Source organism: Salvia splendens, chromosome 14 (assembly GCF_004379255.2).
Source record: "Salvia splendens isolate huo1 chromosome 14, SspV2, whole genome shotgun sequence".
NCBI classification, from domain to species: Eukaryota; Viridiplantae; Streptophyta; class Magnoliopsida; order Lamiales; family Lamiaceae; genus Salvia; species Salvia splendens.
The window spans coordinates 1,048,909-1,064,949 of NC_056045.1; the positions used below are offsets into that span (position 1 = coordinate 1,048,909).

The 16,041-nt window shown below is 33.4% G+C and overlaps 2 protein-coding genes across 2 annotated transcripts; one reads left to right on the forward strand and one right to left on the reverse strand.

Annotated features, from left to right (window-relative positions):
* Positions 1–6,600: 6,600 nt before the first annotated feature.
* Positions 6,601–7,584, forward strand: LOC121765603 (ethylene-responsive transcription factor RAP2-13-like). The gene has a single exon (XM_042161807.1). It carries the CDS (start codon positions 6,601–6,603, stop codon positions 7,582–7,584), a length of 984 nt encoding a protein of 327 aa, XP_042017741.1.
* Positions 7,585–9,920: 2,336 nt separating this feature from the next.
* On the reverse strand, positions 9,921–15,749 carry LOC121765477 (endoplasmic reticulum-Golgi intermediate compartment protein 3-like). The gene is made up of 13 exons (XM_042161655.1): positions 15,297–15,749; positions 13,670–13,743; positions 13,470–13,553; positions 13,000–13,080; positions 12,681–12,761; positions 12,449–12,541; positions 11,617–11,796; positions 11,421–11,488; positions 11,271–11,322; positions 10,946–10,999; positions 10,749–10,841; positions 10,307–10,373; positions 9,921–10,242 (listed from the first exon to the last, which is right to left on the reverse strand). The coding sequence occupies exons 1-13, from the start codon at positions 15,439–15,441 to the stop codon at positions 10,151–10,153; spliced, it is 1,164 nt and encodes a 387-aa protein (XP_042017589.1). The 5' UTR covers positions 15,442–15,749; the 3' UTR covers positions 9,921–10,150.
* Positions 15,750–16,041: the final 292 nt, after the last annotated feature.

Sequence of the window (16,041 nt, forward strand, 5' to 3'; positions counted from 1 at the left end):
ACGACCAAGTGAGACATGACTGACTCCTTCCCCAAGCCTGAGTTGTAGGTTATTAATTAAAGCACAAATATAACATAATAAACTTGAGAACTCTTCCCAAAGGACTAATTTATTGAAAGATATAGTCAATTTGATCTATAAACACTATTGCACATCTATTGCTTTGCAAAATGTAGGACAAATTATCTTGCACTGAGGGTTCGTAACATCATTATGCAGGAAGCAGTGGGCCCATAGATTTCGCAAAAGATAAATGGACATTAATCTAGACAAATAGTGAATCCATTAAACGAAACCTATGTTGTGTACATTGAATAAGGTCGTCGCCAGCGTCGGAAGGCAGCGGCAACGGCAGTGGCAGTGTGCCAACTGTCGCTGGCAATGAAAAATGAACGAAAAACGGAATTAAACCCCAACCCCAGAGTCTTTCGATTAGGTATAGGAAATAATATGCGGGCGTGGGCGATCTATTTAAGTTTGCATTTGGAGTAAATCACACACAAAATTGCTAGTTTTCTAAAAAGAGACTTTGAACAAATTTTCATGAATATGACTAAGGTTGAGACTATGACTTCAATGGCGATGAAAATGACTGTGAGCCAAATTTTAGTGTCCCCTACTCACACAAGTACACAACACTTGCAACTCATTCATTATTGCAACCTAAAATCGTGCAATTGGACTATTGAAAGTGTTTGTTACATTTACATACATGACTTTAGAGTCACAAGATGAGTCTCTTTGCTAACTAGGCCAGGAAAGGAACTTGATCTACAATCATCACATTTTTATGATCTCAAAATTGATCGAATGGTTCGAAAAACCAAGAGTCTTGTTTTTCCGTTATGTGCTCATTTAAAATCAAATCCTACACTTCCACTTTAATTCAGAAATTCATTGTCCATGATCCATTATCGAATACCCCATACATACATACTTTCATAGCCTATTTACTCACAATTTATTTATCCAATATCTATACTCTAACAATTCAATTATACAATAGTATCATTTATAACATAAAGTAGGAGAGTGAATTAGATAGAGTGAAAGTCACTATATATTGCACTAAACCATTGCATGTCAGCATCCATTTGACGGCGATATGACGTTGACTACCTCAACGTGACACTAACTACTATGTCAAACCCTAAATTTACACTCGTTTTATTTTGGTATTTTCAGATTTCTTCCCAAAATTTTGTGAGATTATTCTTCCATTCAAACTCACGTCCTTATGTCTACCACCTTTTATCTCTGTGTGATTCGATTTCACTTACCTTATACTCCTAAGAGTCTAAGAAGTGGGTCTTTTTTTGCCATCATTAAGGCAACTGAAGCAACCATAGAAAACCATATCTTCGGGCTACACAACTATCATCACTACAATTACTTAACCAAATCAGACATAATAGACTACTTTATTATGGGAAAATTGAAAAAATATATTAAAATTCATAATTTTATGATTATTTAAATTGCGGGAACAACCTGACCAAAATTAATATTTTTTCGGTCATTTGTCTTAAATAGATTTATCCATGACTTGGAAGCTCTATCCCTACATATATAATAATTATGACGACAAATACACAGCTATACACACTCTTTCTATATCCAATAGAACAAAATATTTCCAACTTCAGGAGCATTAAATGCCAGAATTTGCTCATATTTTTTAAACTATTCTTATATTTTTTCGGTTATATATTATATTTGTAATAATACACTCAGATGACAGCTTATGTCATGAAATTGGCAATTACTACTATGTACTATCACGTTATCTTTTTTCCACAGAATTTCATTATTTTCAAATTATAAGGAATTCTTTCTAAAATATTTTCTTTCATACTATATATACTAGTACAATAATGGCCCATATAATTGACAAAATAATTATCAATACTAATTATTTAAAATATTATTGTGTACAATTTAAAATTTTAAGGTGAAACTTGACGTTAGTAAGCTCTAAGTTTTTCTTCGATTCGTGCTTAAATAATTCTTTATACATATATATAACTTCATCATTCTATACCAGTATTTTGTTTGTTTTTCAATTTTTTTACTCTTTGACTCTCCTTTGACTCTTGACTGACCATAAACATATGACATGATGTTTGCACTGACGTCATATTATTGTTTCATAAAGGAAACTTGCCTTGCACATAAGGTATATGATTGAGCAATAAATTTGTGATTAAATGTGTCATTCATTCCTCATTTCCTCTTATAATTCTTATTTTCCAATGAATGGCTAGAATTTGCATTTCTACATAAAAAAATGTCGAAAACATTAATTTTATTTAAATAATTTGAAATGCTAGTTTGGGTATATAAATGGAAAATTCAATTCAAAGTCAGAGTTTTGAATCTTTGATGACGGCATTCCATGCAGTTTCAGCTTAGCTTTTTGGTCAAATTAAGAGATGAGGTGAAATTTATTGAAGAGATAATAATATTTCAATTTTTAAAATACATTATTTGGAATGTCGTGCTCAATAAAAAGAAAATATGTCATTTTGAGTGAGACAGATGGCTGTAGATAGAATCCTTTGTTAGTTTTTTGTTTAGTGGAATACTGAGCAACCCGTATGCTAAAATCATATTTTGTTCTTCTAAAAAATTAATTTGATATTTTCATTTTAGCATATTCAACAAAATTAATCTTAATTTCTATTTATAAATTATTTTTGCAGATGTATAAATGTAATATGACAAAAAAATGTATCTCTTTCAAAATGAAAATAGTGTCGCCACAAAATAAAATATAGCCTTTTACCATTCATCACTTTATTAATTTTTTTTAATGAAATATGAGCATTGTAGTACTACAGCATTTCACAGAGACTTGAACATTTATTTTCTTTTATAAAAACTATTTCATTCTCTAATTATTTTAAACTGCGGTATCTTCTTTAGAAAACTAAATCAATTTGTTGAATTTTTGCGTGAAATATACTCCAATAAATAAATTAGAAATTGAATTAGTTGTGTAATCGCCCTTGTTCTTCGATTTCAATTAAAATAACCGCATTTATTCATTATATATTCAAACACAATTATCCGCACAAGCTGTTTTGAGCTTTCTAAATTTAATTCGCACACTCTTTTTCCCTTTCAATTAATATAACCTTATCTACGCAATGTATATTCAAGCACAAGCACATGCTTGAGCTGCTTCTAGTCATTTTTTTATATAATTTTACTTTCAATATTTGAGGTTTTTAAGTAATACTTTGATAGTTTAATATAAACTTCAAATTTGAAATAAAAAATTACACTCGTCATTTTTGTAACTAATGATAAAGATTTTGATGTTGTGCTATGGATTTTTTATGTTATAGACAAAAGAAATATCATCATACTAAAATATAAAGCTTAGGGTCATGTCTTTCTATATACTTGAAAAAGTGGAAAGAGGTTTCAATTTATATCATAGTACTTATTAAAAAGTCAAATACATTGTTGCAAGTCAAGAATTAGAAAGAACAAAAGTGGAAATTTTTATTAAATTGGTTGACCTTAAAATAAAATGGCGTTGGGCCCACCTATTGACTCTCATAAGTGTTAGCTTTACATAAGACCTTATACAGCTGTAAAATATTATTTTTGCATTGTCAAAAAAAATTAATTAGTTTTACTTTTGTTTTATGAAAAAGAATTTTTTTAACATGAAGGACGAGTCAAATACTTATCTCAATCATCAAATTAATTAGTTTATGTGTCCTATTGCAATAATAACAATCTCACGTCACTTACACCAAATTTGTTGAAGGGAAACTTATAATTTTAGAATTATTTTTACTATAGTATAATTTAAATAACTCTTAATTCAAATTGTATTTCACAACTCAACAAATTAAATAATATATAGAAATGCAATTTAGTCAGTTAAATGTTTTTCTTCGAATCAATAGGTTCGAAATGAACTTATATGTTATATGCGTGAATATAAACGTGTGTAACTCTAAAAAATCATATACAAATAAATGTTTGTAAATTTTACTCTTAATTTATTTTGACCAACCAAGACTCTAAATTCGACTGTAAATATAAGCAATGAATTACATATTGGATAAATTAAACCCAAGTAATTAGGATTACGCACGAGTGTAACATAAACTCGAAGTATACTTTATATTATTAATTGCATAATAACAGAACGGCAGTTAAGAAAATGACTCTTCCCTAATTACCATTATACATTTAAGAATAAAACACATTGTCAATTACTTGAACTTAATCCCCTTAATTTTACTTTAAAATAAATATGTGTTTCAATGTTTTTGACATCACCAACTACTATAGATATCTTATTCTGTGATTTGACTTAATTAAAGTATGATTTGACTCAATTGCATGTGGTATTAGGCATGTATTGATGCCTGCAATTGATAATATAATTTTTTCCTAATCATGGTACTAATTAAATTGTCAAAGGTGAAACTGAATAAATAAGGCACGGCCACGAATTGAAAGCTAAATAAATCATGATTACTGGAATTTAATATGCAATAGTTGAATTATTTGTGTTTTTTTATTTGTAAGTGCATGATGCAATATTAGTATTAGGCTATGTTAATCCAGCTATAGCCTAATTAAACAATGGATTTAAAGTTCAAACACAAAAAAGTTTTTTATAAAGACTATCTAGTAGTATATGGAGTTAATCCCATATTTGATTCATAACAATCTAAAAGGGCTAACTAAGAGATGGATAAAAGAATATATAGGTATTTGTTTTTATAGTATAATTTATAATTTAATATTTCTAAGAAGGAAATTTTGAGGGGTAAAAATAAATATTCCATTTGGAAAAAAAAAATTATTGACATGGTCAACAGCATACTATATCTATATCACACTACTTTTGCACAATTTCTGATGCCAAAATAAACCACACAAATTCTGACATCACTTCCACGAAAATATGATTGGACTGACTCGCCGTCCATTATCGCTGCTCATTCCCTTTTTAGGTTGTTTGATTCATTCTATTTTAGGAAATACTCCCTTCGTCCCGGGTTACTCGCTCATTTCCTTTTCGGCTCGGAGATTAAGGAATGAGTGTATAGAAAAGTAAAAAATGACGGCTGTAGGTGAAATTTTTTATTAAAAATGGAAAGAGTGCAAGTAACTTGGGACGCCCAAAAAGGAAATAAGTGCGAGTAGTGCTGGACGGAGGGAGTAATAAAGAGTTTGTGTTTCGGACTAATAAACTTTATTCTCTAACAAATTTTACTCCCGTGTCTAAAATGAAAACGACACTTTCGTGTGGAACATAATGTGTGATATTTTTTTTATAATAGACTAAAAAATCACAAATATAATATGAAAATAACATGAAAAGTGAATAAAAAATACATTCAAAATGTATGTCTAATAATAATTCGAATAAAAATAAATAATCATAAAATGAATTAAAGAGGTGATAATTCAGCGGGAATTCTGGTTTTTGACTTTGAGATTGAGATTTATAAAGTTTTTTTACGTTGATTTTTTTCAGCATATATAGTATTTCGTATATGATGACAAAATTTGGTGAAATAGGTTGTGAAGATAGGAATTACAGTTGTGTGGATCCCAAAATACAGTTGGTCACCCCAAAAGTACTTGTCGTATAGATATTTGTTTTGACCAGTGTTCATATATTTTTCGTTGACTTCACCATTTCAAGCTAATAATTTTATATATTTCATTGTAACGATGGGGACTTTCGATAATAAAAGCACACAATATTAAAAATCTATGCATCTAAAACAATTCAAATAAAGAAGACTCCAATTATTTTTTAAAAATGGTTATGAAAAGTATGAAAATAAATACAGATTGAGAGGTGAGGTAAGCAATGACAGAAACAAATGAGTACCAAAAGAGGCATAGTAATATTCTTACAATATTAATATGCCTCTTTTATGTAATTTATTATGCAAATGCCCCTATAATTAAAACAATATTCTACTTTTAACATTTTCGAATACGAAATATAAATTATAAAGCCCATCGAAAATAAATTCTGTTTCCAACCTCAGGTGGGAAGAGGGTGGACTCACCCCTATATAAGGACACCTGAAATCATATTACACACATAAGTAAGCAAGAAAATAGAGAGAGTGAGAGAAATCAGTTTCTTCTTCTTCTTCTCACTTGCACACACTTCACATTCTAGAGATAGAGAAAGATATAGGTTTCTTTTTCTTCTTCAATCCCATCTTCTTATCTATCCCATTCTCCATATATTGCTGATTCTTGTGTTGTATTTTCATCACAACTCAAAAATCATTTTCAAGAACCTAATTTTTGCTTCTTCAAGTTTTGAGGGATTTATTCCAACTTCCCTCATAAAGGTTGGATTCTTCTCATTCAAAAAGGATTCTAAGGGTTGCCTATTTCAAACCCTTATCCCAAAACAGGTTTTTTTGTTTGAAAAAAGCAAAAAAAAAAAACAATCTTGATTTTAACTTAGCAACTAGCATCATTGTTTCTTGATTAATACTCCTACTAAGAAAGAAGCACTTTTGCTACTTCCCTTTAGCTCCTTTTCGATTTCAAGAAATTTGAAATTTCAATTTTCTAGAATTGATTATTATCACCATGACGGCAACAATGAATTTTTGGAGTAGCTCAGCTGATGTTGATACATTTAAGGGTGGAGAGTTGATGGAAGTGCTTGAATCTTTTTTGAAAAGTACTAATTCATCTTCTTCCAATCCCACTTCGCTATCTTTCCCTCCACCGTGTTCAAATGATCAATTCATCTCTATCCAAACAGACCCTTCTCCCCCCTCCAGTTTCATCCCCTCCAATTCCTCTCAATTTGAGCCCAATAACTATCAAGCACAGGCCCATTACCTCTTCAACCCGGCCCATAACACACAATTTGAATCCTCTTTGGGCCTGAAACCGATTCCCATGACCCAAATCCGAGACATTCAGGCCCAATACCAGTACCTGACACCCACCGCCAATGGGCTTGGGCCGCGGCCTGTCCCGATGAAGCAGGCGGGCCCCCCACCGAAGCCCGCGAAGCTCTACCGCGGCGTGCGGCAGCGCCACTGGGGCAAGTGGGTGGCGGAGATCCGCCTCCCGAAGAACCGCACCCGCCTCTGGCTCGGCACGTTCGACACGGCCGAGGAGGCGGCCCTCGCCTACGACGCCGCCGCGTACAAGCTCCGCGGCGACACCGCCCGCCTCAACTTCCCCCACCTGCGCCACAACGTGGTGGGCGGGGGCGAGTTCGCCACGTACAAGCCGCTCCACGAGGCCGTCGACGCCAAGCTCTCCGCCATCTGCCAGGCCCTGGCAGAGGGGAAGAGCATTGACGCCGAGAGGGCGGCCAGGAAGGCCGCGGGTTTGAAAAACTCGAGGTCAAAGAAGGTCACCTCTGCAGCAGCTGAGGCCTCCTCAGCTGCTGTGAAAGGTGGAATTGTCAAGAAAAAAAATGAATCCGAGAGTGCCGGGTCGGACGATTATTATTCGCCCGACTCGGAGCTCGTGTTTCCGGAGGAGCAATTGGAGTGGGATTTCGATTCGTTGGAGAAGTATATGCCTTATGGCATAGATTGGTCGGCTATATGATTTGGTGGGAGTTGAGGCCCTTTCTTGCAAATTAGTTTTGATGGAGTAGTGCTAACTAGAATTAGTATTTACAATTTAAGGATTTTGCAGGGGTCTGCAGTGGAATTTTTTGGCATTTGCAGGCGGTCTTTTATAATTTGTCGCTAATTGTGTGTCGATTTTAGAGGATTGGCTGTTTTTTGTCATGACTAAATCTGATTAGGGAGAGTTTCTTTGTACTTTGCTTTCTTTAATGTTTATTTGTTATTTTAGTGGAATTTACCTTCATTATAATTGCGTGTAATTTTAACATTTATGGCCTTTTGGTTTTGTTATCAAGTTTTTAAATCGCTAAACCATATTGAAAATACTACTACTAATAATAATAATGAGTAAATGGCTCATTTTATTTAAAAGAAACTATTTGAGGAATTGACTTAAACAATTTTAAAGTGTAATAAAGAGATTAGATGGTAATAGAGCATTGAAAGGAAAGTTATTGGCATGAACTTGAAGTCAAACAATGGTCAACAATCTACTATATTAAGTTGGAGTACTATATTACTCGTTATATTACACTAATTTTACTCAATTTCTATATGCAATGCAACACACTCTTTTAATTCTGGTGTCAAAATATAACTTTTACTACAATTTTTGTAGTTTACAACACTGACAAAAAATAACAAATTCAATACGAAAAAAGGAAATTAATTCGATACTGACATGGCTTCTAAGAAAGAATTATTGGATTAGCTCGCTGACCATTATTGTTGCAATTTTGTCGTCACTTCAGCAAGATTGCATGTGCTTTTATAAAGAAACCATGTAAACAATAATGACTTTGCTATTTTACATTGTTAAAGAATTTTGTATGCATGTATCTTTAGCGAGAACATAATGAATCGGTTTATTTAAGAGCTTGAGAAGTTTGAATTAAACAACTTTATAATAGATTAAAGAGATTAATCGGTAATCTTTGTTTACATGAGATATATATATATATAATATACTGTGGCTTAGAATGATTTAATTTCACATTTTCTCTTTTTGAAATAAATTAATATAACTACGTCACCACATAATACACGAATAAGTGGATTCTGGAAAATAGATAATCACAAACTAAACAAGAATGCAGCAAATGAGAGACATATGAGTCGAATAAATGTCACTCCATTTTTGTTAAAAGAAAATTATTTGAATTTTAGATTAAATTCATCGAAATACAAATCATCATCTATGTCTTAACTAATCACTAAGCAAAATTCTTACAAATTGTTATCTGTACATGGTGCACTCGAAGTTATTTTTTACATAATTGAACCTTATCCAACATTTCAAGTATAAAATACACACAAACGTCACACACACAGAGGTTCGGTCAAATTCTAATGTCCCACAACTTTAAATATCGCCTGAAAAATTATAACATAATGTATCATTGTTTGCAATCATTCTATGGTGACATATTCGGGTCACTTATGTGTAATATATTGTTGATGTGACACATACATGACACACGTGATATAAACATAAATTTCGGTTGTAACATTACATAAAGGGTTTTTCAATTGCGAACAATGTTAAGTTTTATTATTCTTTAGGTTAATTTTTAATTTACGAGACGGGTTAGAATATGACCAAAATTAATAATAGTTTTTCCTGACATATTGCCCTGAAAAAAATACAAAATAAATAGTGCAATGTGGATATTTCCTCCTTGTTTTCAGATCATTTATTGGATGAGATTGTTTTCAGATTAATTTATTGGGTTAGATTATTAGAGATTGTTTACAAACCATTTATTGGGGTAGACGTTGAAATCTTTCGAAGTTAATATTTTTTGCATATATTTATAAGTTGGAGAAGGCATAAAATTCCAAATAGTAGGCCCATTCCCACAAGTAACCGTAAAATGCCCTTTAATGCCGACGGTCCACTTCATTGTAAGCATGCAGATACTCTCTAGATTCATATAATCATATCATATCTCTTCAAATAAAAATTTTTTTGTCACATTTTTCTTCATCCTTATTAACTATTCCTTTTGAACAATGATGAGCTGGATTTAGAACAAAAATGGTCAGCAACACTATAGCAAGCAAGTTAAACCGAAAAATGAAATTTAGATGTGTTTGCAATTATTTCATAAAGGAAAATATGTCATTTGCTTGATAACAAAAACAATATACTTAAGCATAAGAGACTGTAAAATAATTACGAAAAAATCCTAATGTCAAGATTGTTTCGGTTGATTTTTAAAGTTAGGAGATAAATCAAAATTTAACCAAATTTCACGATTTTTTTTGGCAAGTTGCTCTATATTATAAAATGACTGGTCATACACTTCAAAATTGTTAAAAACTAAATATTACTATAATTGAAGTAAATAGTTCAGGGCCAACTAGCTTGGAACAATATTTGTATGAGATTAAATATACCATTGTATGACTGATGGTTAGTCCGATAACTCAAAAGGATGAAGTAGGCAATGCGAAAGTGCGCCCGTTCCTCTTCGAAGGGCCGCTTCTTGCTTGCGACCCAATTCCGACTGCAACTCACCGTGGTGCCATTGCGTCGACAATTAGGTTAACTTGCCTAGCTCCATTTTCTTTTTGATTGCTCTATGGCCGTGATATACGACAGAGTCTACTATCCCCGAGACCGTGAATATGCCTGCGATTCAAAGCACGAGGTCAGATTTGAAGTTATTTCTATATATTTTGAGAGGGAGAGCTACCTCCGATAATAGCACAAACATTGGTGAGGAAGTGCAAGAAGGAAACGTGCGTCTCTGTAAAAGTCACCTACAGAGGAAGGGAATAAGAAATGAAGATTATTGTGCCATTCTATATGTATAATACTCCCTGCATCCCAAGTTAATCGATTCGCGTTTCGTATCCTTTTCGGGACTTCTCAAGTTAAATGAGCCATTTCTTCTTTTGACAAAAATCATTCCTATTAATCACTCTATCTTTATTCTGTCTTTAATTATCTAATACACTCTTTCCACTTAACTCACTACACACCACTTTCTTAAATCTCGTGCCGGAAAAATATGCCACAGTTATTGGGACGGCGGGAGTAATTCACAACAGCAGCTATCTGAGTGTGTGCGCATGTATGTGTGTGTTATGGAATTCTTAACCTTCTCTTGTACTACTTGGGAAAGGCATACCAACCTTAATTGGGGAAAGTTCATAAAAGAAAAACACTCCTGGAAGAGCTTGGAGTCTACCCAATTCGGCTCCCCTGACATGTTCAGTTACAGAAAACTGCGATAAGTGGAAAATTCACGATTTTAGTGTATCTTCCAGAAATAATCAGAAAACAAATGCACTACAAATAATAAAATGAGTCTTTTTCATCTTAATAGAACCTGATTTGACTGAATGGTATGTCCGTCTATATCTTTAAATACAGTTGGTACAACCTGCAACATAGTAACATTGCTGAAAACTAATTTGATGATTTGAACTAGAAATTCAGTTATAGTGCAGCAATGCTCAACGAAAATGAAACGAGGGTGGAAGTACCATGTGATACCTAATGGGTTAGCTTATAACTGAATTTAACGATAATTGTAAGGTAATGCATGTTAATAGTACTTCTGAACACCAAGAATCCCGATGTCGAAGGAATAGATATAATATCAAAGTAAAACAACCATAAAAATGTGGAAGTATTTAAATTATTCCAATGACCTTGAGAAAATACTGATACATTGCATTAGGTGTGTGTTGCGTCCATTCTGCACTGTAGGGGTAACAAATGTAGATACATGTCATTTACATTCGGACACGCTGTAAGAGCATCCCAGTTAAATTGCAGTAGGAAATGTATAGAAAAAATACCGATCAAGAGGATTTACAACACCAGGGAAGAAATCTCCAAATGCTATTCTGTTGATCTTGTGAGTAAGCTGTGGCACAAAATCAATGTTTTATCAACTATAGTCCTATAGAACTTCGTCATGAAATGAAAACTGGGAATATATCATTAGATCAATAGCGAAGAGTATAGCGAACTCAAGGCAGAAGGATATCTTACATTAAAACTGTCCTTTTGAAATGCTAGCAGATCATGAACATGGACATTTGACTGCTCGAAACTCTTCCCAGGTGCAAAATGAAAATTACCAGCTACCTTATTGACATCCAAGAAACCATAAATGTTGCAACCTTCCCCCTCTTCATCCTTGATCTTTTGTAAAAAACCTTCTCTTTTGCACTGATTTGTTATGAAAAATGTGAAAACAAAGCCAAATGTATAGTTCAGAGTCAGAGCATGAACTATCAAGACAATGCAATCAAAAAACTTGGATTTTGCTATGTTCCAACTAGTTCGGTATGGCAAGACAAATATTTTGATTAGGAAACTGACAAAATTACAGGAAAAATGGAGACACCTAAGTAAGAAAGGTATGATGGGATGCTTCACCGTTTAGATTCTGAATAAAACCAGTAATAGTTCTAAGAAGTAAGAAGTCGAACAATATTCCCAAGTTTGTAACCTATCATAGGAAAGTGTACTGATATTTAAAATGGAAAAAATATCCTACAAAATCAAAAGATGAACACACATGGCTCTGACAAGATTTACTCTCATAAGTGGATTTGTAGTCCATTAGACTTTATAAACTATCAACAGTATCCATGCTAACTACTAAAAGTCTTCCATAAAATTATCCTTTTGTAAATGACATTTCATCCCGCATCACTTTTTGGATTCCTTCATTTTTGGGATGTGTGAAGCATCCCAACTTTATCATGATTAGTTTGGGTCACTGAGGCAAAAAATCTAACTAGCTAAGACCAAGAGTAAAAAACATCAATGAGCTGAAATAACTTTACAGAAAGGCCAGTAAGCAACAGGAACCAACCTGATCAATTAAATCCGGATTTGATAATGCCCAGCCTTTTTTTCTATATGCTTCACGTACTTCTTCGCAGTTGTTACAACATTCATCGTCCGACTGAAAAATATAGTAATATATGATGATGTTTAGGATCTAAAAAGAACCTACGGATAAACTACAAATGAAAGACATAGCAGTAAAAGTCATGAATATGGAAAATAACATAGGATAGTAAATCCAAGAATTATTGGATTACCGCTTCTGCACCAAAACATGAACCACAATAAGTTTCATTGTGTTCAAGTCTTCCACCATGATTTTGTAGAGGCCGATCAATCTGTCAGTTGAAAATGATAACAAAAGAAAAAAATGTCAGAAAAGTAGAGTAAACCAAGTTTATATCTTCCTACGGTTTCTGCACCCAAGAAAGGCTAATTTGCCAAATTGTTCAAAGATAACCAATTACAGTTGTTCGTAACACAGATAGTTACTAGATCTCACATGCAAAAGTATGAAAGATGGATTAGTTCAAAAGCTAATCCTTAAAGATCTGTTCAGTTTATCTACAGACTAACCTTTGGGGAACCGATGGTATCAGCTCTTGTTTCTATTACATTACCCAGAGCATCGATCCTCTTCTTGGTAATGTCATGTCTCTGCAGCAAATAACATATCTCGTCAAGAGCTATATAAACAAAATGGAACTACATCATAGATTGATGGTTATGCAGTCAATGGAGGAATGCTGAGCAATATGGAAGAGATGGATCCATACTTCATTTCACACTTGGAAAAAAGTTCCATTTCGCAAACACATGTGAAGCTTGGATAACCTATTATGTAGAAATAGTTCGCATAGGGATCATCATAAGATGTAAAACTCCAGGGAAATTAGACTAAATGAGGTTACCACTACTACAAACATTGATGCTCACACACTAACAAGGACCATGTACAATACAATCTAAAACTGCTCGCAGAAAGAATAGTAACAAAAGAGACTAGGAATTGAGTGGTGAACTGATGATCAGTTTGAGGAACTTACAACATCCAAGTGCTGCTCCCCACTTATATCCATGGCATCTAGACTGACTATAGAACATGGCAGTGCTGGGAATGTCACATCAAACTGCAATTTTAGGTGTAATTGGAAGCAGCTGTCAATGTCAGTTTTAAATGACTACATCAGGTTACGAGAGTACATATTTGAGTTAAGGTATTCAAAATAAAGAAAGAGTATATTACATTAATCCGGAGCCTTTCTGATCTAGATGTATCAACCACTAACTTTGTCTCAGTAACTGCATGAAGATATAATCCTGCAAATTTAATGAAAAATTGAAAACAAACAAAGAAAACAGTTAATAAGAACCCCAAGATTGATAAGAACGAGAAAGTTTATTAGTAAAAAATGTCAAATATCACAAAGTAAGCAATATTGCTAAATAGGTAAAAAAATCACATTGAACTGCATAAACATAATGCCAAGATTTAACATGAGGAAATATTGTTCTCTGCATGGAAGAACTCCAATAGTTAATTCTTCTTAGTTTTGCAGAAAAATTATAAGAGAAAACCGCACTGTCGGTGACACATTGAAGTATCTATAAGGTTATAAATAGGAATATTAATAAAACAATAAAAGTTTCTCCATAGGGAAAAAGCTCCATCATTGTATTTATTTTCGTGTCACTAAAAGTTCTCTGGGATAATTGATAGATGCACATACTGATAAGTACAAAAGCTTGTCAATTTTACATAATTCAAAAAATCACAAGAGAAACCACCACATGCTGGACTAAACCCTGAAACTTGAGAGACACCACAATCCATATTCAATAATATGATCAGAGGAGTAGGAAATCACACCAACTTAACCTCATATTCCCTCTCTAGGTACATGAAGATTCTGAAAGCCTCTTTTGGCTCCTATATAAAATTTTCTTCATATTTTTTAAGTGAAAACGATTATATATTTATAACTTGTTGATCAAGAGTGTCCAAGTGTCAGACAAAAGTTTGAATGGTTCTTAAAACTGAAAAATAATCATCAATCGAAATGGGAGACTAAAAGTGAGGTTTGAAATCAAGCACCTACACACACCTCAGCATAGAAGTAGCATCAATTAATGAACTATACTATATTAATATCAACTAATTACAACCACACTTGCTCTAATAACGTCCAAACAGCATGCATCTATATTCAATGTTCAGCGGAGATATAAGAAAGAGTTATATTTGGAAGGATTACATGAGAAAGAAAAACCTTTCTTGTTTTTGTTCAGTCAGATATGCACACATCGCACAACTTCAGAAAGGTAAAAAATCAACTAAACTAAATCCTCATCTACTTAAAGAGGGAGATCCCTATCTCCCTATTACCAATAAATTTGTACTTTTTCATACTGATCCACAACTTCCAGCCCCCAAACACAACATAAACACTAAAACACAGGCATGGGGAAAGCAAAAGAGCTTTTTGTAACCAGCATTTCACTTCCACAGACACAAAAGTGACTCAGAAAGCACAACCAACTCCCCCCACAAAGTCTCTACCAAACGTAATCTAGAAAGCATCTCATTACCTAAAACTTAAAATCCAACTTTTCTCATGCCCAACATACAACACAATCACAATTGAAACCCTGCCAGAATCGTGGCAAGTGCGCAATTGCACACATAAGAAAACGCAAACACTCCCTCAGTCATCACGCCAAAACAATACCTCAAATAAAATAAAATAAAATAAAATTGACCAAACCTTATCATTTATCTAGCAACACCTGGCAATTCATAGGCACGATAAAATACAGATACAAATCTAGCTAAAATGTACATATAAAAAAATCACGAGCATAGGAGCACATACTGAGCTCAGAAATGAAGAGGAGGATCATAAAAATGGCCGAAGCTAAGGTTATAAATCCTCCGGAGAGCGTCCTGCTGTAGAAATCCTCATTGATCTTAGGGTACGCATCCAAATTCCGAATTTTCCCGATTAGGCCCTCCATCATCCAACGATCACGAAATTATCGAAGAAAAACAAACCTACACTAATAAAACACCGAAATGAAATGGATCAAACTCCGAATTTGATCGGAAAGCAGCTGCCGGCGGCGTTTCAGTTATTAACTGGATTTTATTCAGGAATTCGCCTGTGTTGATGAATCTGGAAATGAATTTTCCAGATAATTTATTTTGTAGAGAGAAATGAGGGAAATTGGGGAAGACGAGAAGGAAGTAAAAGAGTCGCCGGAGAAGAGAAGAGCGTCAGCGCTGTTTCTTAGTCTCTATCTACGCTTTCTCTCTCTACGTTTCTCTCTCTAAATTCGGTTACTATTTTTCCTTCTTATAGGAATGGGCCTTAATTAGTTCTCAGTAAATGGGCTTCAAGAGCCCAAATTTGTTTAAAATATTTGGGCTATATCTCATATAAATGTGCCTATAAAAATGTGCTTTTATGGGCCAACAATTGGCTAAAATGAAATTTTGATATTTTTAAAAAGATGGTCAATACTAGTTTCTCATTTAGTTGTTAGTTCGAGGAGAAACGTCTCATCAATTAATTCGTATTTTATCGTAATCTTGAACTGATTGGTGATGGTTTAACAAGT